This window comes from Dermacentor albipictus, chromosome 1, assembly GCF_038994185.2.
Source record: "Dermacentor albipictus isolate Rhodes 1998 colony chromosome 1, USDA_Dalb.pri_finalv2, whole genome shotgun sequence".
In the NCBI taxonomy this organism is placed as follows: Eukaryota; Metazoa; Arthropoda; class Arachnida; order Ixodida; family Ixodidae; genus Dermacentor; species Dermacentor albipictus.
The window spans coordinates 331,714,489-331,740,748 of record NC_091821.1 but is presented as its reverse complement, the minus strand read 5'-3'; the positions used below and the strand labels follow the sequence as shown (position 1 = coordinate 331,740,748).

Genomic DNA, 26,260 nt, shown 5'->3' with positions numbered 1-26,260 from the left:
TAGAAAGTTCTGCCAGTTCTATTCTAGCTGTAGGGTTAGAGGTTTTCATACATTGGCGTTTCTTGATCAGATCTTTTGTCTCCTGCGATAGCTTACTGGTTTCCTGTCTAACGGCGTTACCACCGACTTCTATTGCGCACTCCTTAATGATGCCCATGAGATTGTCGTTCATTGCTTCAACACTAAGGTCGTCAACACTAAGTAGCATGACTGAAAACATTGAGCAGCGAGCAACTGGCCCAATATAGTCGCTTTTCAAGAAAAGTGACTGTTTGCGACTGGTCACTTTACGACCAACTTGGTCATGCGACCGCTGTCAGTCGCCAGTGTGAATGAGCCAAAGGCCAAGCTATGCCTTCTTTATAATTACTTTATGGAGAAGTTGTTTATTAACTAAGCAGCAATGCTAAGGGGGCTGTACCCAGCAAGAACATTGCAGGTAATTAACTTCAATGTTATTACAGCAATGAGATTTAGTTTCACTTGCAGTCAAGTAACAGCAATATCACACGCTAATGTCACGTGGTAGAGGGATAAATGGTCCTGAAAGCCTCTATTGTCTATATGCTTTACACAAACTATGACTTCTGAAAACTTCGGCTTTTTAATTTTTTATGCCAACCTGCAGTATTTAACACTTTACCTGCAGTGCGTCGATGCAGGACACAATGAGGTTGAGGATGTCTGCATTACCAATGGCAACATTAGGGAACTGGAAAAAAAAAAGTTATTGATTAAAACACAAAGTGTAATCAATCATCAGTTCAAACAGTACTGCTCTGAACACCACCTGCGTACCTTACAATAACAGATCCTTATCTTGTGTGCCAAAACTTTCATTTCGATAGCAGAAAACACAAGGCATACTTATATGACAACTATTTTAAGAAAACTCAAAAGAGTGGTATCCAACATACCTGCGTGTATATTTCAGGGACCAGGTAGCAAAAGAGCCGGACATCATCCTCTTGGCAGAGCTGCCACAAGTTGACCAAAGGCAATAAAATATTAATGCTGCAACTATTTCTAGCCCAAGGAACACCGAACTAGCACAAGAAAAGGCACTCTTATAGCTCTACAGGCATGCAGTATACTTCAGAAATGTGCATATAGAAAACATGCAGCGGAAAGGTGTATGGAGCATTGCTTAACACCAAAGCACAGCATTGAATGCCAACTTGAGGCATAACAAAAATGGTACACTTCTTTCTGAAACAATAGAAATGTTGTTGTCCCTCAACTCATCCCACATAACCCTGACTGCAGTTCTTGAGAAAACAGCTGCTGCTGAGTCGGACATGTAAAACAATACTGCTTTTGGCTTTCATATTTAAGGGGACACTGAAGAGAAAGACTAACTCAGTCTAGACTGATAACACATTCTTCCAAAACTGTACTTTTTCTATTTTGATGTAATAGGTTGATTACTAAAAGATAAAATGAACGTCTGGGTTTCATTTATTGACATTCTCGCTGAAACCGAAGTGCCGATACGTCAGTGTGGCACAACAAATTTAAAAGTGTTTTCTCACATTTGAGGCACTGCTACTCAGCGAAAATTCCCGAAACTTACTAAGTTAAGCCTTTGGCTCTTAGTCCACCTTTACTGATAAAAAATAAACTAGGCCCAAGCAGACACATTCAAAATGCATGATGTCACATCGGTGGTGCAGAAACTTCAAGGCAGTGCCGCCCCCATCTTTTGTTTCTTGGGTCTTTTCTGGCTAATGCAGTCACTTTTCGTGGTAAGTGTGGCTTTTTGATATTGTAGCCGGTAATATAAAGAGGCCCTGAACTACATTTTATCGAAGAGGAGAAATTATTTTAAATTAAAATAGGCTATTTCAGAAATACTTTGCCACAAAAAGTACTTCAATGCGTTCAGCAGAAGTGGCGTTATTGGCAATCAAACACTCTTTTCGCTGTGCTCCCATTCCTTCTTCAATGCCTTGCACTGTGAAGGCTAGGGCGAAGCGGGCGTGCCCACAATGCTTCGTCTTCTAAATGTCCCTGTGGCGTAGACTTAAAATTTGCTTTTGGATGTTAACGCAGATGCCACTAGTTCCAATTTTGGCCTCTACAACATGCCAAACGTAAGCCAAACATGGTTGCCCTCAGCGAGCCACGGTGTGCTTAGCCAGTAGACTCGTGGCGGCACACTGCGGCGGCCGCAGTATCTACTCTATGTAGAAGACCACAGCTACGTGCAACTGTAGTCCATATGCACAGAGTTTGCTTTGTGCACGACAGGGCTTGAGTAAGTGCTCACGCTCATATGCTACAGGCCGACCATGCTCTGTGGTGCAGACCAGCTCTGTCCTTCAGCAGCTTGACCGATGGATAGCAGCCACATCCGACTTGCACATTTTTGGAGAACTATAAATTAGTCTGCCAAGGCGCCTAACCAGGAGGAGTCTGGCCAGGAGTGAGCACGCACTGGCAAGCATGCATGTGATCTAACCTTAAGTTTTGCGTGGTTCGAGGCTAGTTGAGCGTACAAAACTAGTTGAAATTAGTGAGACCCAATGGCTGCCACACCGATAAGGTGGGTGATAAAATTCCTATGCCAGGTGGCCGAGCACACATGAGCAGACGATAGTCAGCTTCTTGTGGAAGTCCGTAATTATATTATAACAATTTGAAAGCACATTTTCGCTTACTTCAGCCTGTTTATTGAACTTCGTCAATAAATATACACAGTAACAATAGGAACAAGTGCACTGATCGAGATACTCTTCTTGGCTGACGACAGCTATTGGGCAAAAGCAGCTGCATAGGGGAATTCACTTTATTACGAACTAAAGCGTCCAGAAGAGAATGAGTAGGTTGCTGTTGAAAACAGAGCGTTTCAGAGAAAGGTGACATTGCGCTCTGCTTTCAAGCTCCACGAGCCGCGTACAACAGCAAAACTTCGCTGAGATGTTCACGGCAGCATATGCTATTTGCAGACAATGCTGTTTCACCAAGCCAGACGGGTGGTTCAGGGCCCCTTTAATACCCCACAGGGTGGTGTAACACTAGAAAAAACTGATTAGATTAGTAGTACATTTGTAAGCATAGAATGCAACCTGTTGATACAGGACAGAAATAACTAAAGATCACTGGGAGAAGCCTTCATCCTGAAGTGGACTTAGCATATGATGATAGTAACAGTGCTCAAACTCATGAACATGAGGTCATCAGTCCTGTGCACTACAAGCTCAGCTAGCTGGGCCTCTTAACTTGGCACAGGCTCACATGTAGACAACAAAAGCATAAGAACAAACCTTGAGGTCATGCAAGAGACAAGAGGACAAGGCGTTATGACTTCGGGCGTAGTCCCGATATGATGTGTAGCCCGACACAGTGCCTGAAGTGGCACTGCCTGTGGCACGAAGGAAGTACAGCAGCCGGTAGCCGAGGCGAGGTTGGTGCTGCCCTAGTTCCCAGAGCAGCATCAGCTGGGCTTGCCTGCTGGGGTCTTCCTCTGGTGTCTGGCACAGGTTCCTGGTGACACAAAATGTCAGCCTCATAAGCCTTCACTATGACCCTGTAACATGAACAGCTCAATGTTGGAAAATGAAGGGAAATCTCACCTGAATATGACGAACAACGGCGTCCCTAAAGACTCTTCAATGGACCTGTACAAAGTGGAAATTAAGTTAATTCTGGTATCCTCTTGTGGGTACCAATTTCGTTATACATCACTGGCTCAGGTAATGCCTGCACAATGCATTTTTATAGGACAAATGATTGTAACACCCACTCATCATCCAGTTCTTGGGGAAAGAGCTTTCTTGTAAATTCACTGTCCAATATCTGGGCGAGGCAGGTGCCAAGTGAAGTTGCAGTGTCCTGGTCAAAATCCTCCTACAGAAAACAAGAGAAATTCATTAAAAGAACAAAATTACTTTGCTCACAGAGGAACAAAAAAGTTCCTTCTCAAAGTACTGCCTAGGAATTCTCCAACTACTAGTGCAATATCTTATTACTGATATGACAGCACAAAGCTAAGTAATTGGCAACACCCATTTTAAAGAGGAAATCCTCCTTCAGAGGTGCCAAAAGGACACTTCTTCATTTTTTTTCTGCTTTCAAAGCTATCAAAACTAAAAGCAAACTGATGGTAAACAGCAGTTGCACAAAATGGAGGACAAGGATGGATGCTTCCATCCTTGTCAAGGCAAAGGATGGCACGGCACTTTGAAGAGACAGCCGTCTCTTCCAACTCTGGCTGCTGTCTCCCTACTTGTAGTTTAAACTGAGACCAACATATGACCACAGAACACTGTGGTGACTGGCTGAGGTACCAAGAGCAGCGCAAGAGATGGGCCAAGCTATGTGTGACATCTTTATGCCAAGACCAGCTGGTCGTGGCTGTGACTTCTTTAAGTATTAGCATCAGATGGAGTACAAATAAATGTGCTCTGCTTCTGCTACAAGTGATTCGAAGGGATGAAAAATGGTTGGTTTCCAATTCATGGTGCCCTGGCAATCCCAATGCGGCCGCCACTGATGGATCATGGATCACAATGGCATCATTATTCATTAAAATAAGCATGTTTCTTGAAACGTTATTGCCTGGTAGTCTGATGTAGGCTCCCAGGCAATGACATGGCTTGTCTTTACTTTGTGCAGTGCTCAGTTGTCCTGATTTACACTCGCGATGGGTGGTTACAGTGTCGACAGTCGCAAGAATGTGTGTGTGCTACCTATGACACATTGTAACAAAGCACAAAATATTATGACTGAAATCACAGCAACTCTGTGGAGCCACAATCATGCTTCCTGTAATTGCAATATGTCCGGACTGTTGGTGCCTTGAAATGTTGGAGATGTGACAGTGATGAAGACATCAAATGAGGTGGTTCATCTCTGGCTTAAAGGGACACTAAAGGCAAATACTAACTCGACGTGGAGTGTTTAAATACCATTCCAGATACTCGCAATGCTTGTTTCGTGCCAAGAAAAGATTTAGTTTACAAGAAAATTGCATCCGAAGGGTCCGAATACCTTTTTCGAAGTTCAAATCGCCTGCCACATAACTAGGGGAGTGGTGACGCATACGCCATCACCACCCTTTGCTGCCATTGATAAGGAAAGTGGTGCCCAACAGACAGCGGTACCAAGCCAAGACGGAGCGGTGAATTCGTCACTGCAGCTGCTTTTTGGGTCAAGTGGCGTAAACCATTCGGGCATCCCGTCACATCATATGGAAGTTGATTTCTCTGCTACTTGAAGTTTGTGCAAGTTTCGCGAGTCAGCAAAACCAGTGCAGCACTATGTGATAAGAAAACTACTGAAACATGAAAGCGTGGTTGGCGTGGAGTTGAGTGAAAACGAAACCTTTCGATCGCACGCGTTGTTGTCAAGAGCATTTCAATTAGTTCTTTTTCCTAAAGATTAGATGGACAAGTAGCATTTTATTTTGTCTTACAATATAATACAAGGATGTTTCTTGCAACAAGTGGTTGAGTACTAGTGACAGAATTATACTCAGGGGTGCTATCGTCATTGGGCAAGTACTTGAATGTTCCGGGGGAGTCTCTAATCATGTCCTGCATTTACCTCAATTTCTCTATTATTAAGGCTCTGTTCACGATAATATTGACACGTTAGAGATTCTCGAGTACTAATCTATCAATTTAGTGGGACTTAATATTTACCTTTAGTGTCCCTTTAATGCGGAGCCATCTCAACAATTAATGTCCAGTCCTCAATACAGTTAAACCTCGATATAACGAACTTCAATATGACAAAATTCTCGATATAACAAAGTATTTTACTTTTTCTACCTTTTTGTCCATAGAACGCCATGTATTTAGAACCTCAATATAATGAAGTGTGTTTATACAAATTTCTATAGAATGAAATTTCGCTGCCGCTGTGAAGGAATACGGAAACAATAAATGGAAAGTTCATGGGACGTAGACGGTCGAATGGATGAATTACAAGCGGTTGCCTGTGAACGCACCTCTCAAATCGTGTGCCAGGTAACCAAGGGTGACCGCCAAAGTGGCTGCGTAAATCCAAGTGCCATTAAGATACTAGTGTGTCTTGCTCGCTGTATGCTTTGGGTACGAGTGAACGCATGCGAGGGTGAGCTGAGAAGGATGGTGGCTTGATGAGCACTATCTTCCTATGCGAGCAAGGGGAATGAGGTGGTGGGGAGTAATCTTGTGGTTATGCGATCAAGTGCGCGCGAGGGGAGGAAGTGTGGGGCAAGTTGGCACGCATCTCCTTTTCAAGGGTAGCAGTGGCTACCCTCAGCATGGCCGAGATAATCTGCCACACTTGCAAAGCGTACCTAGATGCCTGGGACATCATGTGCATCATGGCATCATGTGCGCTGTCTTCCAGTGTGCTTAGTACTGTAGGCTGCATAATCTCGCAGAGGTGTTAAAGCAAGAGGCAGATCAAGCATTCGCTCCGCACTGCCGGCGCTTTTCATGACAGCGTCGTACCACTGTGGGTGACATTATCAAGTGCAAATGTGGAGTGAATGCAAATGCATTGCTGCCTTCGCTTCCTTCCGCTGATGTGAAGATATCGTACACATGGCATGAAACCGCATCTTTCGTTGCCAACTCACAAATAGAACAAAACAAATTTTTTTCTCATTCAAATTTGCTTTTTCCGATTGCCAGCTAGTTCTGAAGATATTGAGGCCCCTTTCATATAAGACAAATTCACCAGCGACTGTACTTATATGCGTAAAAGTCGAAGCTCAATGTAACGAAATTTCGGTACTGTAATGAAGTAAATTACCAATTTGACAGACTTTGTTATACCAAGGTTTAACTGTATCTTAAATTTACTGTTAGTTTTAGAATGCCCTCATAATTTTTTGTGAGAGACAGGCATATTGTTAAAAACAGTGTGCACATTACTGATATTCTAGCATAAAATTTAGCTATGTTGAGGACAACCCTAAGAATGCCAGAGGTGCTTAAATGCCTGTGTACCATATTGAACTGCCATGGCTGAACACTGTAAGAGGTACAAATCAAGCATCATGACTGAGTGTGGATCATGGTGACAAGAGATAGATGGCTTACCTCACGCAGGATATCTTGCAGGAGACCTTCAACAATTTCACACTGAATTTCACTGTTCCTGTAGAAAACCAGACCATAAAACTAGCTTAGTTCAGTAATGCTGCACACACAGTGCAGACATAATAGAAAACAGTGTAAAGAAAATTCTGCCTAATTATTTATACATTACAATATAATTTAACTAATTTATTTTTATAACAGAGCCTTCATATAACAAAGTTGTACTTGCAGTGAAACACTTCATTACATTGGAAATTTTGTTCAGTCAATGTTTCTACATTTACCAGCAAAGTTATTCAACAGCTTCGGAGAAGTGTTGGTAAGTAGCACCTTGTCACTAAGATTTCATGAACATAAAGCACTGCAACTTTACTGGTCGATGAGCAGTTTTAAATACACATGGCAAGCATCAAAGATGTCATGGAAATGCCTCTCGTGCTTAAAATATTGCAATAAATCCAACTACAAAACAGCCTCATAGAGCGCAACACCTTTTCAAAATAGCATTGCTCATGGATAAAACTAGCACGTAACAAGTTGTTCAGTTTGCATCTCAGACTGCAGAAAGTTTAACATGAACCATAAATAAGCATGCACATAAAACGCACTTTTCTTTCTGTAGGCCTAGTACTTTTTTCCGAATATCCCCACTGAGCTGGTTAAGGTGTTCCGAGATGTCCATCTGCTCTGCTTTGCTGGGCTCCCGGATGGGCTGGAACTTGATGTCCTTAGAACGTAGCTTGCCTGCGTGAAAGTCCACCAAAGTCATCAAACGATGTCTTGCAAAAAAAAAAAAAGCATGCAAAGGAAACTTTTATAAAACAGATGTAGAGTGGAATCTCGTTAATTTAAACTTCTTGTTTAGTCAAACTGATACTGTGGTACTGTGAGAATTATTAGTACTTCAAGGCAAAAACTCCCAGCAATTTCAATGCATAACCATTCGTGACGGTTAATTTGAAGATACTGTGCCGCTGACTATGCTTTCAGCAGCATATTGGCCGCTGCTCCCATCTCCCATTGCAAGTATCATACTTTGCTGTGCATAATCTGTATCAAAAATTTTTTAAAAATTTAACGATAATGTTGGGGTGTAGGTTAATAAGTGAATATTGCCTTAAGGTGCAGCTTCACAGCAGCAATGATTTTGCGTAGAACTCCATTTATTTCAAACATTTTTGGACCCCTTCAAGTTCAAATTATTGAGATTTGACTGTACCATGAATAAGCTTCTTCCTGTTTGCTATTGAAAGAATGGAGAGTTTATTTGTAAATGAAGGGCAATATGCTCATTTAGTGTGTACACTAAGCAAGCAGTGGCCAAACCACAGAAGACAGGCAGCAGCGCTCACTTGCTTATCTCACAATGCATTAGGCATGCCGAACTAGTGTTCAAGCACCACACGTAGCCTTTTACTGTGCTCTCTTTTTGTCACCTGCCTGCATTTTTTTTATTTTATTTGCTAGCTGATAAAATGTTCATACTGATGTATACAAAGAAGCAAGGAAATGTGACCAGAATGCAAGAACAGTGCCGGTCAGCCAGTTGGACTATGCCAACATTAGTTGTGAGCAAGTAATTGTAATGGTGGAATTGGGCAACTGACAGCCCGGACTTTGTGATCTTTCAGCTGTATGTTTTTACTGGCGTGAAAATCGGTTTGCTGCATATTACATTAGTTCCAAGCACTACAAGTTCCCGCATGTCTTCACTCTTTGTTTTCAGGACCCCCTTTAACCCCTTAAATGTTTATTATTAGACAAAAAATGATCTTATACTGCGTCCTTTTTTTTTATGGCATCTTTTCCAGCTTAAAGCTCTTCTAAAGTGTTTTCAACCAATTTAACTTCGTACTTTATGCGTGTAAACCTCATTTTAGCTCATCACTAAGCAATATGTATGTTGGTGTCACTGCCACAAACAACAAATGGTACTGTAAGAAATGAAGAAAATGCTTTGTATTGCATTATGTCAAAATTATGTATTCTGCAAGAGACATTTCAAAAATGTAGTTTTTAAGTGCTGACAAAGTGCTGCCACCTGTGTAGCATAACACAAGCATCAAATTTTGTTATTATTATGTTATTATGCACTGTGTTTATTCTCTGCCCTCTCCCCTCTGTAATGCTTCGGCCCCTTAGGGTAAATAAATAAATAAATAAATAAATAAATAAATAAATAAATAAATAAATAAATAAATAAATGAGGCCTTCAAACCTTGAAAAAGTCCTGCCACCTATGTAGTAAGACAAAGAGCGCAATAAATGTGAACTTCGATTGATGACACTGAGCAGCTATCTGTGCAGTAAAAGAAAAACTAAGTCGACACACTCTGTACGTCTGAATCCCTTTCAAAATGAGAGTATCGCTGTAGGCGAGCTTTGCTTTGGACAAGCAGAGCTAGTCTAAAATGCTTAAGGGTACTCTTTGGAATGAGCGTTCTTCTTGGGTGTCCTGGGAAGAAGCCAGTGGTCAGCCTTTCATATCCCACAAGCTTACATTTTAACTTTTTTGCGGTTGTTCAGGTGATGAAGGAGTGCCGACTACCTCGATCGAACATAACTTGCATGTGAGTGTTGGAAGACTCGCTGCCACACAGCACTGTCGCAGTGTGAAGCAAAAACATTCTTTTAGGAGCAGTGGCATTTCCTGTGGTGATAGTTTCGACGCTGATCTGCGTGTTAGCGATGACACGGCTCGCATCTAGTAGCCTCGTCAGGTACAATGGGTTGCACATAGTGGTTCTCCATTTCTATCTACCATTTGTGCAAACACTTCACGAGAATGATCCCTAGTTGGCATACCTTCCAGTGAATATTACATGATCGAATTTCAGCAGTTTCCCCTTCAACCTGAGCTGCAATAATGGGTGGCATTGCCATTGCCTGCTGATATGGTCCTCATTCAGAGAGTGGGACAGGCAACTTGCTACTGCAGACGAGCGAGGCACATCAATATGTGATCGTGGTACACTTATATGTCAGCAGAAACTCGTTTTCTGCATCTTCTTCCGGTACTAGTGGCTCGATTTCGTTGTTGATGGCACTCAGTTTCATTTGCCATTTGTCAGTCAAGCATACAGAATCACCACTCTGTAAACTTTTGTGGATCATTTCCAATTCCCCACATTTCTTGCCAAGTCGCATTACTTCAGCACACAGAACTTCTATGTGCATAGAACATAGAACAGAGCAGTTCTATTTCTTGATGAGATGTTACATGGTTCAAAACAGTCCGTTATGTCGTTGAGCTCACTGAAATCAATTCACTTCCCAGTCATTGCCATGGCTTCCAAGGCATGGAGTCATTGACATTTCGTTTCACAATAAAAAGTCCATGGCAAAAAAGTCCAGGCTTTTGGCACCCAGCGTTTATGATGTGAACGGTAAAGGCAAATAAAACAGGGCCTGGTAACTAGTAGTAACAAAGTGATTTAAATAAGCTATTATGAACGACGGCAGGCTGACACACTTGTCACAAACATTTCCTTTATTACCACACTAGGCAACTCTTCCCCCACACTATCCACGTGCTGTCCATCTGTGCACACCACATGCACTTTGCGCCACCCGTGTCTTCGTTCCTCTGTCACCGCCGCATTCTATGCATTCTATCACCCGGTTCTTCCCCTGGAAACTACAGTCAACCACATGCGCAGCTTCCAAGAACCGCGCCTTTCCTTGCCTCACCTGGAGCTCTTGGTCTGCTTACGCAGCCCCTCTCTCCTCAAGAAACTGGGGGTGTGCAAATATTCGAAACTTTCAAATAATAAATTGAATAGTGTCTTATTCGATTTGGTCTTCGAATCTAATACAGTCTACGCTTGTTACAATGGACCCGTGCACAACATACTTTCAGATATAATGGACCTTATTCCAGCGTTAGTTTGTTCTACCTATTTTATGAATGTAACAAAGTTCGCTTTTAATGGACCACGCTACAACTGACTTTCACCTACAGTGGGCCAAATTTGTGGTAATTTTTTTCAAAATTGGGCGCATAAAACATACTTTTGCCGTGTCAACACACACTGACAATTGACTTGCGAGGGTCAGCCGACGATCGCGGCTCAATACTGCACGCACAAGAAAGGAAGGCAGGGTGGAAACGCACTGACTTTTTTAGCGCGCAAGGCACGGGAGGTGGGGGAGGCGAGAGAGAGAGAGAGAGGGGGGGTTCTACTCTGACGGCTACTCCTTCTGCTATGGCCACTGTATCTTAGAAGCGATGTGCGAAGTGGAGAAAGTGCTCACCCATGCAGGCGCCTATCTTGAAAGCGATCTGCGATGTGGAAAAAGTGTGCCCACTGCCGGTAGCTTCGCATGCATGGTGCTTTCGACGTTTAGTTCACGTTGAAGCGAGAGACAGCGCGAAGGTCAATTCATTCGCTGCTGCTGCCGCGCTTATCTTGCTTAATTTGCTATCGCAATCGATGCTTCACCTTTCGGGCGAAACTGCGACATTTTTGTTTTTTGTTCCTTTTTTTTTGACGTTCGTCATTCACTCTTTGCAATAAAGTTGTTAGACATCGTGACGAAAGCTTCGGAAGTGAGGCATTTTGGATATTATATACTTCAAGCAAAATGGACATCTTTTGTTGGATTATCAGGGCTCGTTGTAACGAGAGCCGACTGTAGTCACAATTCGTAAATGTAGATATCATTTGAACATACTTCGAATATTTCGATATGTCAACTGCACCCAAATAAACATAAAATTGGAACAAAAGCACGGTAAATTTTTGCCCCCATAGGCATAGTATAGATATACAACATGAGAACTTGCGTATTGGAGCAGGCTGTGTCACTTAGGTAGCCACTCTTTACGGGCTGTACAGCGATCATACACTCTCTGAAGAGCCATGTGCATACAAAGAAACTACTTGTTTGTTTGTAATGCTTCATTTGCACATTTAATAAGCAACACTTCAAAATGTACCATGCAATGACAGAAACTTGAGAACTTTAATTGTACAGTGGTGGAACAGCCCTTTCACCTTTCTGTGCAAGTCCTAGTACAGGCAAGAAAGCCGATTTGGTGCAGCAGCAAGCCCTTTTGGCTGAGTGTCAGACACAGATATCCTTACCATACACCATGCAAATATTAACTGATATAGTCGATATGTTGTGAAGACGAGTTCGTGCGAGGCTTACGTTGCGAGCGCGATTACGAAAGTATTCGATGCTCCTTCTCATTGCAACACAGAAAGGGTGATGCGGCCGGCTTCATTGACTCTCCGATATGGCGCAGAGAAGGCACCAAATTCACATCGTCAGCAAATGCGGCATCGGACAAGGAAAATGACGACGCCACAGATGCCATGCCTGTGCCTACCACGTTCACCGAGGTGCTACGGCACATAGACGGCATCCGGAACTTCATCTGTTCATGCGACACTACAGGGGACCTCCTTTCGTACATTGCCCAACTCGAGCGAAAGCTCTTGGTTCCCGGATTAAAGAAGGTCCAAAAGAAACTTACCAACTTTTTTTTAAAGTGCGCGCTGGCTGGCGGGAATCACGGCAATGGAGTGCCGTAAAGGTTTGTTTGAATAAAGCATGGTTGGTACCTGTACTGCAGCATTCATTCTTATCGCATTTACTTTTTTTTGGTAATTTGGGTTTCAAAGCCCTGCAGAATATGTTGGTAGTTTACATTGAAGTTTCTCGTACATCCATCACGCGAAATAAGTAGTATTTTTATAGCCACAATTTATGTTCGGATTTTACGACATTTTTTTGGCGGTCCAGAGAAAGTCGTATAATCGGGGTTCCACTTTAACTGAAATGTGCCTTCCAAGTATGCCAGAGCTGCTGTGCCAAGAGCTCGCAGTGTTGTCAGCATTTGAGGAGAGGCACAGGTGTAGTTCTCCATGCACTTTGCTATGGGTGTACTATAGTCGAGCTCCTTTATAACGAAGTGCTTGGGGACTCCGAAATCCTTCGTTGTACAGGTCAATTCGTTGTAAAGGTCGCGCACCTCACAGCTTGCAATAGAACCGGGACAGAATTATTCTTTCTCTATACAAGTCATTTCATCGTAGAGTTCTTCATTGTAGAAGTGCTTGACTGTACTAAGTTTCAATGCTACCCACGTGTTGCCCCATGAAGGTTGAATTGTCTGGATGTTAGTTTGACTGCCTTATCTGGCGAATCAGCACACCTGCCTATCGTACTGTGTGTGCCAAACATTCATACTCACCAAGTGGAATGTCATCTTCATCTTCACTAAACTGAGCTTCATTCTCACAGTTCATCACAGAGTTGTGATTGCCATCCAAGATCATAGATCCCGGAGGCATGGGTACTGTTTCCTCCACTTTTCCTGAATACAAGAGAGGATCAATGCATGGGTCAATTCAACAATCAACTGCATCCACAAGCCACCTCTTGCACAAACTAACATTTGTTTTATCAGATGGGAGTCTATGAAAAGGTTTCAGGTGCAAACCATTATATTATCCCGGCATAACAAGGCAAGATGTAGCTATGCACACTAAATATCTGTTGGTATCACATCTGAACTTTGCTTTCTAGGGATGGGCGAATATTCTATGTTGTCGAATATTCGATCGAATAGTTCTCTATTCGTTATTCGCTTTAATTCGAATTACGGTATTCATTATTATCGAATTATTCAGCGATCTCGAATAGGCAGCTAAAAGCCACAAACGACCAGCACAAATACAAATCTCGGACGCTATGTTTTATATGTTGTGGCTGCCGTACAGCAGGTGCAGATCTCGAAGGCTATACATTTTTTAATTAAAAAGCCGGAAATATGTCGTCACTGTAAAGCTCACTACGTGAGAGGCCCCGTATTGGTGTAGACATCAATCTATTTTTCTTGCTTTCTGCCCTCCCCCTGACAAAGCCTCGGCATTGCCCTGACCTTCAGTCGCACCACGCCAGTCGCGCTTATTCACGTGTTCGCCGCTGCCGCTACAGGCAAAGATGGCGTCGACCTCACCTGCGTCAGGACAGCGTGCGCACATGAACACGATATGGAACTTTTTCCTGAAAGTGCCTGCGGGAGGTGAAGCGCAGTGCGAGACCTGCGGAGTTGTTTTGAAGACGCCTGCTAGCACTACGACAACGCCTGTCACCCACTTGAAGAAACATCCGGGCAAGTACAAAGAATACTCGGAAATGCACCAACGTTACAGTTTGCTGAAAAAGAAAAGCGAGTCAAATGGTCTATCATTGCAGCCATTCGTGGACAGTTTGTTTAAGCCTAAACTTCAGTCGTCATCGATAAAACCACAAGAAATTACTAAGAAGATAGCAGCATTCACTGCACGTGACCTGCAGCCATACAGCGTGGTCGAAGAAGAAAGCTTCATTGAGATGATGCACTGTGTAATTTTGGAGTACGCCATTCCGTCGCGGAACACCTTTTCACGAACGGTCATTCCGAACTTGTACGAGACGAAGAAAAATGTCCTGAAGAAGCGCGTTAGGGACGTATTTGACAACGGTGGTGTCTAGTGCTTCACTTTGACAACGGATGGGTGGACATCGAGGGACGGCGACAGCTACATGTGTGTTACAGCCCACATGATGGATCACGACTTCAGACAGCACGCATATGCCCTCGCCTGCAAACCAATACCACAGGAGCATACTGGAGAAAATATAGTTGTTTCTCCAAGACGTGATGAAAGAGTGTTGTCTGCCCGATAACACCCCGACTATTGTCATTACTGACAATGGCAGGAACTTCGTTTCAGCTGCTGCCAAATCGCAGTGGTGAGGACTTGTCTGTTTTGTGCAAACCCTGCAGCTGTGTATAAATGATGCTAAAAGGGAAGTGGCAAGTTTTTCCCAGCTTTGTGCGAAGTGTCGAGCGATTGTGGGTCGCTACAAAAGAAGCGCGCGAGCATGTGCGCGGCTTATGGAGATTCAAAAGGACATGCACATGGTCCAGGTTGAAGTGATTCAAGACGTCCACACACGCTGGAACAGAAAGTACGCCATGATGGAGAGACTCGTCATACTCCGTGCCCCTATTTCAGTTGACATTTGCAAATGTGATGTGGACAACTTGAACTCCAAAGAATGGAAATTAATGGCTGCAGCTGTAAATGTCTTGTAGCCCCTAAACCAAGCAAGGACCAAGGTGTGCGCAGACTGCTACCCTACAGTTTCCCAAGTGATAACTCTAATGCATGGTACACAAGTGGTGCTGCATTGGCATGTGTATGAAGCTGAGGAAGCAGCATCATTTGCAAAGAGTCTTCTGCGCAGTCTAGCAACAAGGTTCCCTGGCTTAAATGTGGCACATGTTTCAGCAAATGCAATGCCAGTCGACCCTCGCTACAAAGACATTTGCTACACTAACAAGAGACAAAAAAAGTGGGCAAAAGCCACACTTTTAACTGCAGCAAATGAGCTCATGCCAGCCCAAAACGATTGTGCCCGGACATCTTTGCCACACATGGAGAAGCCTTCCAGCTAACACTCTGTGGAGTGTTCTTTCTTCATTAAGCTCCAACGTAGTGCAAAAGAATGCACATGAAAGTGTTCTTTGCCAAGTGGCAGACTACTTGGCTATCCCTTTGCTTCCAAGGTCAGAAAACCCCTTGGAGTGTTGGAAGAGCCACGGCAGCCGGTTGTACCCAGCGCTGGCCAAGGTGGCACAAAAGTACCTCTCGATTTCTGCCACACAGACAAGCAGTGAGAGGCTGTTTTCAACAGCAGGTAATGTTGTTAGCAGCCGGCGGGAACTGCTGCTCCCAGACCACGTGGAGCAGCTGGTATTTTTGCATGAAAACTTGCGAATGCAGTAAAGTAAAGCAGTGTGTGATTTCTGAATAAAATTCAACTGTTAATAGTCGTCAATTTCACAAAATGCTGTGCCTACATGTGTTCCAATTCTTCCAAAGTTGTGCAATCTAGTCAAGTCATGATAAAAAATGCTATTTTTTTAAAATATGTGATATATACTATTCGATTCGAAATTATTCGACCAAATCAATATTCGCTTCGAGCCTCAGATTCACTATTCACCCATCCCTATTGCTTTCTTCAGAATTTTTAGAAAACCAAGTGTCACTGTACAACACTGATAAACTTGAAGAAACGAAAATGTGAATTTCACGACAAAAGAGCTTTCTCAAATCACTCTGCGGCGCATGTAATAATATACATCAGCTAGCTGTCATAGTTACGGAGAGCGTCCAACACTATCAGGAATCTGGAAACCCCTTTCTGCAGTTTAGTCCTCCATTCCCTTCAACATCATGCTGGGGCTTTTTGATGTGTTTGTGGTTAAGAACAATGGCACAATCTTATTCTGCAGAAAAAAGGTTATTTACAAAATCGCTCACCTTCAACCGGAGAGCAAAACTCTGTGAACTGCTCCCTGATCATTGTTCGAAGCTCCTTGTCAAGCTTAGGGTTGTCGAACAGAGGAGACAATGATCTGCAATATGATATAATGCATGTGAGTAGCTGATGTCAGTATTCTGCAGTGGAAAGTGAATGCAGTTCCTACACAAAGAAAACTGACTTACGCGAGGACCCGTTTTTCCAAGATTTGTCGCAGTGATGTATAAATGCCCTGTTTCACCTGGGCTGCTAAGCTCTTACAAAAGTTCGGCATAATCTGTAAAAGAAAAAAAACCTCACATAAGCATGTATAAGTGCCTAAAACCACACATTATCAAAAGGCATGCCAAAAATAGCTGTAACATAGTAAGCAGAGATATTAGAGTTACAAGGACCTCTACTACTGCTGCTGCTTTCAAAATTTAATGATTTCACACTGAGCGTTGAATGTGATTGGAGGGAAAAGAAAGACACAACAGTGCAATGGATTAGGACTAAGAAACGAAGCAGACAATACAAGCAGCACTTATGTTGCCCCTTTCCTTTTTGCCTTCTGCATCTTTTTTTCAGTTCCTTTCTCAACCATAATGCAAACAAGAATTAACTAAACTGCTGAATTGCCTTGAAACACTAGGAAATGGAAAAAGAAAGAAGCACATACTCACCCTGCAAAGAAAATCTAATAGTGTGGCTGTAATGGCTGGGTGGGGACGCATAGAATGGTACATGACCAGAATGGCAGGCTCTGTAAAGATGGATAAATTTTTTTAAAAACTTGCTCAATGCTGCCTCTCATAATTTTGGTTCATTTAGAGCAAAACCTTGTTAATGTTTGCTAAATATGACAACTAATATGGTCTCACTGTACCGACAACATGCACTATACAGTGAAACCACGTTAAACCGTAGTTGGCCGGAGCTAAAAAAAGTATGTGCTAAACGGTAGTACTGCTTAACCGAAATAGCATAAGATCTCCCACTTGGCTGTCAAAAATGGAACTTGGAGAGAGTACGGTGAAAGAGGAAAAAACATGCAGTATTTATTTACTTCGTGCAACAACAGTGTTATTTTTATTTGTTGCCGCGGCTGCCTAGCAGCATCGACAGTGGCCTCAAACTTGCTGAAGCTGTGAGCCAGCTTTCAGCCAGCCCCCTCTTCTCAGTAAACACTCGCATGGCAGCTTCCTCGTTGGCGTTGCATTGCAGAAGTCGTGGGGTGCTGTTCTGGTCACGACGATTGCATTCATGAGGCTGACGTAACACGCAGCTTCTGCCACTGTCGGGCCTGAATCGTTCGTGCTGTCGCTTTCCGTGTCGTCCTTATCACTGTCGCTAGGCGACACTTCAGCAACAAGAGAGGTAACGATGGCAAAAAGACGAACCGCGTAGCCGACATCTCTTCGCGGTCACAGCAGCGCTGCCGAGCAACTTCTTTGCATTCCAAATGCCACACACCGTAGTCAACAGTAGACCCATGTCGCGTGCGACCGCCGACTTTTCGTGTCAGGTTCGATAGCATGAATGATGTCTAATTTTTCTTCTATGCTGAGCACCTGGCGCCTTTTTTATTCGAGTTTTGGCATGAAGTGAGTTCTTGCTTGTACAATGCCAAAACGCTCTCTGACACGGTGCCGAAGTGATGTTGATGTGGCTTCACGCGCGAAGGCCGTTGTGCTGATCTCTGAGGTCTGCTGTTCTGCCGGGCCGCCCGATGGAGACGACGCATCGCCGTGTTTGCGCGACGAAAAGTGCAAACACTACGTGTTAACTGATGCGTACGGAATAGGCTGGTACGGTTTATGCAGATACAATACACATTATGTTCAATGACCGCTGAGTCAGGGATTTGACTTTAGTACTTTTAAAATGAAACTACTGTTTTAAGTGGGTACGGTTTAACGAGGTCTTACTGTATGCCAGGAAATTGCCAGCAGCAAAGCAGTTGCCAGCATTTTCTGTGGTACCATCAAGATAAATATAACCTACTCAACAGCAAGCGTGTTCTGTAACACATGGTACAGCGCTTCCTTTTAGCACATGTGCCCTGGATTTGTCAGAAAACTTGAATGCACCAATGGGCATTAACAGGTGCACATATAATTGTTTTTCCATGGTGAATTTCTCAGAAAATAACTTCAAGAGCAGACGTGCTAAGCCTGTCCAATAAGAGTATGAACAAGTCAAAGTTCACGTAATGCTGAGGTTGAGATGTTGAAGCTAAGAGTGTTTTTCTGCTACATGCAATTATCTGCTTAAGAGATAAAACACCAATGCACTGATGAGTGGAACTTTGTGTAGGCAACACAGCTTGCCTTGTCAGAGCTTGCCAGAAGCTCTGATGCCCTATGAACTGTATTCAGCTCTGACGACAATTGTTGCAGTGCATACACAAAACACTTGCATATTAACCTTTAGATTAGTGCAGATATGCGCAAAGCATATGGAAGCTTCAGGCATATCCTACGCATTCCGTCTTTTGGATTCAGCATTGCCGTCATGCGTAACTATTGCAACAACATGACAATGCCTAGAATGCCTCGTTCGTTCCAAGTTCACTCATGTAATCTGGAGCTATCACCATGCTTGCAAGAAGAAATAGTCAATAATTAAACTAATAACAAACACTAAAATCAGCTTTTGCTTCAGTAATTTCTTTTTTAGGACAAATTATTAATGCCAATTTGCCACTGTTTTCAGCATAAGCGTTTGCACAGTTTGTGGAATGTTAAAAGGGTCCTGAAACACTATTTGTTGAAGTCGAGAAGTCACCTCAAGAAGTACTTCACTGCATTCAACAGAAGTACAGTTATTGGCAATTAAAGATCACCGGTGATCCTTTTTGCAGTGCTCCCTCTCCTTCTTCAGAGTCTTGCACTGTGGAGGCTACAGTGGAGTGGGGTGGTGCCCACAACCCTCCACCTACTGAGCGTCACCGCAGCACGCAGTTCCAATTTTATTTTGGATGTTCACATAGACGCCACTACTTCAGATTTTGGTGCCTACGGCATGCCAAACTTGTAGGCTATCCCACAGCATACGGCTAAGTTCGCAGTGTCTCATCCCTTTGCTGTACTACACTGTACTAGATAGCCATGTGTGGCTATTCGTGCAACAAGTAGCATAATCAGCACATTTCCTTTTGCACCTATCTCTACAACAATCACACAATTTCGAAGGGTGAACAAAGTTCATCTTCATGAACACTCATGCAAGTAGATCCTCAGCACGCACATTGACTAAGCGATCGATGCCACAGTTCGGACTCATGTTAGAAGGATTCCTAACCTAAAAATTATGGGGTTTTATGTGCCAAAACCACTTTCTGATTATGAGGCACACCGTCATGGAGGACTCCGGAAATTTCGGCCACCTGGGGTTCTTTATCGTGCACCTAAATCTAAGTACACGGGTATTTTCGCATTTCACCCCCATCGAAATGCGGCCGCCGTGGCCGGGATTCGATTCCGCGACCTCGTTCTAAGCAGCCCAACACCATAACCACTGAGCAACCACGGTGGGTAAGGATTCCTAACCTAACGAGCACTATGATGGCAACACACCTTGAGGGTGTGCAATTAGGGAAGCAGACGACGTGTTGGTGGTGCGTTGGCGCTCTGGCCTCGAGTCATGTCTCCCACAGATACCAATCAGAGCATGCTGTTGCTTTCAGCAAGGCGCAGAGAGCTCATTGCAGTACCCCGTGGTACTTAGGCTATGCTGCAGACGCAGCTACATGCAACTGTAGCGGCACAACAGGGCACTATGTGCACAACAGGGCTGCAGTGCGTGCTCGTGCTCATATGCTCTAGTTTGGCCATGCTACGTGGTGCAGACCATCTTTGTCCTGCAACAGCTTGAGTGATGGATAGAAGCCACATCCAAGTTGCGCATTTTTGCGCAGTAGCTGAATATGAAGCGAAGTCTGCCAAGGCGCCTAGCCAGGAGTGGCTAGGAGTGAGCACGCGCTGGCAAGCATAGTCCTGGTTTGAACTTGGACACCATAACAAGCGCAAAGGAATGCAAACACCAGGAAGAGAGAGATAGACTGGACAGGGGCGCATGTCTCTACCTTGTGTTTTCATTCCTTGGTGGCTACGACACTGATAAGCAGTGAGGCCAAAGTTTAATTTCTACACGGGCAGGCGCAGACAAGTGTTAGCAGGTGATTGTCAGCGATTGTACCACAATCGTACTTCCAGAAGTATGCAATTCTTGTTGAAATTACAAGCACAGATTTTCACCTACTCGATCCTGTTGATTAAACTGTGTCAATAAATGCACCCAGTAACAGTAGGAAGAAGTGCGCTGATCCAAACACCCTTGATTGATGTCAGCTATTGGCCAATAGCAGCCACATATGGGAATTTGCTACAGTAAAAAATCTCGTGACAAACAAATTCTTGCGACAATGAAATATTTTCGTGTCTCTGGCGAACGCCCATAGGATTCAATGCATTTCGTACCTCTCGACAACGAAGTGTTGTGCTATAATCCCGCATCAAAAAAATTTGCCTAAAATTAACCCCGCATATTACCTACTCGTTCAAGGCTAGCAGGCTGTAAAACGTGCTCAAATGCAATTGCTTTGCCCTAAAATTGCATAAAATAGCCCCAGATTACACTTGTGTGGGTGCCGCCATTTTTTTTACAAGGACAATCAAGCACTGGAAGTGATCATGTGCACTGAAACACGTCATGGCTGCCAATTTGTTTGTTGATCACCCATTTGAAGTGGCACGCATGTTGCTACCGACATGTGACGATGGTTTTTGCACACCTAGCGCAGTGCTTAAAGTGCGCCTTGGTGAAAAAAATGCACCGAAAACAAGGAAATCCACATCCCAACGACGTGGAATTGTTCATGGTTGCAGCATGGAGTACCACGCATCGGGCCATGATTGAGCGATTGTCCCAAATACGCATCCCTTGCTTCAAGAATGTTCGTATTGGTGCTACTAAACAGGCATTGCGGGTGGATTCGGTGCCGGACTTCGATTTGCGCGAAGGGGCCGCAATCTCGATCGACTGCCTTTGGGTATACTTGACACGATCACTTTCACGCTCGGCCCCAGACGCATTGGCGCCTACGGCCGACAGTGTGCGCTGGAGAAATGCTGCGGTATGCGTGGAATGCCATTGCTCTGAGTCTGATGACGAGTTACACAAAATCTCGGAAAAGTGATTGTATCTCTGAAAGCAACTGACCAAGAATACTGCTTCGTGTCAGTGCTGCCTCTGCTGATGACGCATGCGGCACACTTTGTACTGTTGGTAATGTGGTTTTATGTCCTCGAGCAAAGCTTGCCAATCTAGGCTAACGGAATTTTGATAGTAAAGCTTCATTCTGCGACGCATTACTCATCTGTGCTGTCTCATTTCGCAACAACAAAATTCTCGTGAGAGAGATATTTTTCGCGCTCCTTGCTGATTTCGTTATTGCAAGGTTCAACTGCATGTGACGAAATATGGCAGCCTCAAAAAGAGTGAGGCTTTTGTTGAAAAGAGAGTGCTTAAGAAAAAAGTGGCTTTCCACTCCACTTGCGAGCTCCATGAGGCATGCACGAATGCAAAGTTCGGCTGAGATTTCTACAGCAGCGTATGCTATCCACTGACTCTACTTTTTCACCAAGCCCGAGGGGCAGTTCAGCGCCTCTTTAATACTAAGCTAAGAGTTTTTATGCGAAGCATATTACGAAAGCTCAACCCAGCTCCTCAGGCGCGGCGGTGTCGCCTTCAATACCACGTGACACCGTGACGTCACGACAGAGGAGAAATGGGGCTCCAACTCGCGCCGTCGCTCGCGGCGTCGCGGCGGTATATAAGCAGCTGCGCTTGCCTCTGCTAGACACTCACGAGGTGAGATGACTCCTGGAGACATAGCTGCTCGTTGGAATGAGAAGCGAAGGTTGCGGCGTGCTACAGAGACTGTTTCTAGGTGGCTTTGCTACGGCGCAGCGACTACGCACCCCGCATCAGACGCCGTGAGCGTCGAGCAACGCAGCGTTCGGCGCGACAACGAAATGTGCGCCTGAGCAAGCGCCACGCGCCTGAGCCGACGCCGACGACACCGGCTTTTCTGCGACACGAGCTCCTTAACGCTGTCGCGTTAAAATAAAGGCTAGTATGCTACGCATCCTGGTCTTAACCTTAGCTAAACCACAGCCATTTTTTCAAGAAGATGCACGTATGGAGGGCCGTAACTATTTTGCATGCATTCAGGTGAACAGCTGAAATGCTACATTAAGCATGTTGGACGACTGCACAGAGTCCGAAGAAGTACCAAATCAATCAAAGGCACAGTCAATGGTGATCTGCACCTTTGGAACTACACAACTCTGTCTACATGCACAATGTGTTTGCCATTCGTAGAGGCCTGTCGTGGAGGGTGCTCTTGCTGCGACTCAGAGATTGCAACAGAACATGCACTCATGCAAGCCCGCATTTCCTCACCTATGTTCATGATGTTGTCCCTGTCAGGGGAAAAGAAGAGCCAGTCATAGAACAGAGCCAGCTTGGCGTTGGAAGCAGCCACGTTGGAGGTGCATGTTGTGAGCAGCCAACCAATCACGGCCCACCGGGGGATGATGTCCGAGCAGAGGAGCTCGTTTGATGGATGAATCACGCCACAGATGAAGCGAATGAGGTCGCAGCGAAGTGACTGGCTCTCAGGTGTACTCAGGTACTGCGAGTGACAAACCATGAAATGGTGAGGACGCTTGTCCCAACACTAACCAAAGGCAAGACAAATGACAGAGCACAGAGAAAGCAATGACAGCCACGTGTCATACCCTCTATGCCTGGTGTCATCTACCTTCTTTCCTCTCTGCTTTGTTGGTAGTTTTAGGCTGTAAACAGCTGTTACCCAAAAGGCTCAGAAGACACCAAAATTTATTTTGCTTAATTACCTGAGAACACTGCGCTCTCACCATGGAGTGCCAACAAATTCAGGATTCATGCTTGTAAACAACTCCAACTTTCAAGTGCACCAGTGCAATGAATCAGACCCCGGCTGCTGCAGCCATTAAGTTACATGCCAGTGGTGACAACTGAAACTGACTAAAGCTAAAACAAATGCCTCCCAGGTTACTGCAAATTCTTGCATGCTCATTTTTAAAAGAATACATACCAGAAAAAATATATGCGTATGTATATACAGGGTGTCCCATCTAACTTGGACAAAGATATTGAAAAAACCTATGCGTTCTTCAGAACAGAAATCACGTGGATGTTTTTAGCGTTTATCTAAACTTACAGTACCATTTTTTTGCTTGTCTTGTATTTTTGGAGTAATTAGCCGAGATAAATTAACTTTTTAAATATAGCTTGAAACGTTCAGGCGTCAATAGGAAAGTTGTGGAGCTTCACAAACATTGCCCAACCCAGGTACTTTTATTCAGGAAGAACGAAAGACTGTGAAGTTTCAAAATATCACGTGACAGGGCGCTCTATGTGCTTGAATGCACCACGATTACAGCTCTTTCATGAGTGATTTGTAAAAATATCGCCAGCGCCGCGTCTTCCCTTCACTTACGAGAAAGGGCTTCAACCTTTGCTCGGCTGTGACATTACCAGCAGCGGCTGGCGACGGCACTTTGAAAAAGCACTTCGTCAGCAGTCCACTCGTGCCTGTCACCAAAGAACGCACCGTCATCAGCCGTTTATTCTGATATGACAAGAAGAGCAATTTTTTTTCCAGTGTACAAGTCGATGCAGAATAGAAAAAATACACACAAAACATGCATTATACATCGGGAACCTGTGCAAGAGAGAGCATCATTTGTTACAACGCCATTTTTCTTCCAAGCTGTGCCAGCGGCTAGATGCATGTGAGCTCGACTGTCTATTACTGTCGTGCCGCGCAACCGTTTCAAAGAATTCGTTTGCAGTGCCTAAAGCATGCCGTAGTCAAGCGAGCAGAAGGCGAACATGGTCTTAGCCTTGGGAGCGGCACGGGGCGACAAGAGGAGAGCTGCCAAGGTATCCCGAAATTGGCAATGTTGGGGAAGACCTAGCGCAAACACAATTATGAGGAGTTACTTGATGCTGAAAGAAACAGGCAGCTTCAAGAAGACGCGGCACAGAAAGGGGACCATCAGTGAAGAGGCTGAAGGAGACATTTTGGCTTTCATGACTGCAAACCCTCATTCCAGCGTGCATGATGTGAGTGGTGAGGTCGGCATTTCGAAGTCTTCAGTGTCAAGAGTTCTTAGGAAGGCTGAAATGCATCCGTATCACCTCCAACTGCATCAAAAGCTGCAAGAGAGAGACTTTCAATGGCGGCTTGATTTCTCAAATTGGATCCTTGTGAACAGTGACGAAATACCGGATTTTGTTGACAAAGTGCTCTGGACAGATGAGGCAACCTTCTCCAGAAATTCTCAAGTGAACATCCATAATGCACATTACTGGAGCGATACGAACCCGCATTGGGTGGCGCAGACCAGAAACAAGTACTAATGTTCATTCAGTGTGGTATGTTTAAGGGAAAAAGAATTGGCCCCATATTTTTTTACCACACGCTCACTTCTCAGCGGTATGTGAACGACATCTTGGAAGGCCCAGTCGAAGATTTTCGCTGTGATCTTCCTCTTGCGTTTTTAGAGCGAACTTGGTATCAGCGCGACGGTGCACCAGCTCACAGCAGCAGCCTTGCCTTAGCCTGGCTTGAAGAAGCCTTCAAACGCCAGTGAGTCAGGCGGCATGCACCAGTGGCATGGCCTGCAAGGTCACCGGACTTGAGACCTCTTGATTCTTCTTGTGGGGGCATGTGAAAGACCGCGTGTACTGCAAACATACAACTACACCAGAACCGCTAAAGGCAGAGATTGCTGAGGCCTGCAGCGAGATACCGTCTTGCATCACCAAAAAGCTACATTGGATGTGCTGAAAAGATGCCATTAATGCATTATGGCAGAGGGCGACTTGTTTGAACACATTCCTTAGACAGACATCACAGCAAATAAATCTCTAGAACCGTTATCCATGAAAAGAGCCATTCTGTGTGAAACTTTTGTACGACGTGGAAAGGCACATAAGTAATATGAAATTACAAATTCTCTGCCGACAAGGAATAGACAGGAAGCTAAAAAGCAACCTTCCATGTCAGTTTACAATTATTCCTTTTGTGACAAAATGTTAAATCCCGTGATGTTTGTGCCACTCCTTCCTGGGCTTCCAAATGGAAGCCAGCAGTATTGTGAAATAAATAAATAAATAAATAAATAAATAAATAAATAAATAAATAAATAAATAAATAAATAAAACCAGCGTAATTCACACGACGTTATCAAGCTTGTTATAATGCGTGTTTGCTTGTTGGGGTCTTGCTCTCAAATTCGAACTCATGAGCTTGTCATTTTTCCTCCACGTGCATTCTGCTAGCGTGACAGTGCAATTATCGCCGCAGAAATGCGAGCCGCACTGTATTTCAACTGCTGCCCGAACCCACTGGCATTTATCTCGGAACCCAACACAACACGAAGCTCTATCGTGGGCAGCATGAAAGGCGCGAAGCGAGCGAAGTTTTTTACAAAGCACGATTGAGAGCGCTGTAATCGTGGGACATTCGAGTGCTCAGAGCGCACTGTCATGTGGTATTTCTTAAACTTCGCGAGCTTTTGTTTTTCCCAAATAAAAACAGCCATGCTAAGTCTATCTCGTTGGAAGTGCCTGTGTTGGGCAATATTTGTGGAGCTTCACAATTTTTCTATTGATGCCTGAACGTTTCAAGCTATATTTAAAAATTTAATTTATCTCGGCTAATTACTTAAAGACGAGCAAAAGAATGGTACTGTAAGTTAAAATAAACGCTAACAACATCCACGCAATTTCTGTTCCGAAGAACGCATAGGTTTTGTCAAAATCTTGGTCCAAGTTAACTGGGACACCCTGTA

General features: G+C 44.1%; 1 protein-coding gene across 3 annotated transcripts in view; it reads right to left on the bottom strand.

The window, feature by feature from the left end:
* IntS3 (integrator complex subunit 3) overlaps positions 1-26,260 on the bottom strand; it is a 77,370-nt gene that overhangs the window by 36,815 nt on the left and 14,295 nt on the right. For all 3 annotated transcript variants that reach the window (XM_065441883.1, XM_065441879.1, XM_065441874.2), the window contains exons 10-21: positions 22,818-23,049; positions 17,033-17,112; positions 16,553-16,644; positions 16,367-16,461; positions 13,240-13,362; positions 7,646-7,781; positions 7,038-7,095; positions 3,746-3,849; positions 3,576-3,620; positions 3,267-3,486; positions 918-977; positions 644-712 (exon numbers count right to left, since the gene is read on the bottom strand). In XM_065441883.1, coding sequence (XP_065297955.1) covers positions 644-712; positions 918-977; positions 3,267-3,486; positions 3,576-3,620; positions 3,746-3,849; positions 7,038-7,095; positions 7,646-7,781; positions 13,240-13,362; positions 16,367-16,461; positions 16,553-16,644; positions 17,033-17,112; positions 22,818-23,049 — 1,314 coding nt within the window. The remainder of the gene's footprint in view (positions 1-643; positions 713-917; positions 978-3,266; positions 3,487-3,575; positions 3,621-3,745; positions 3,850-7,037; positions 7,096-7,645; positions 7,782-13,239; positions 13,363-16,366; positions 16,462-16,552; positions 16,645-17,032; positions 17,113-22,817; positions 23,050-26,260) is intronic.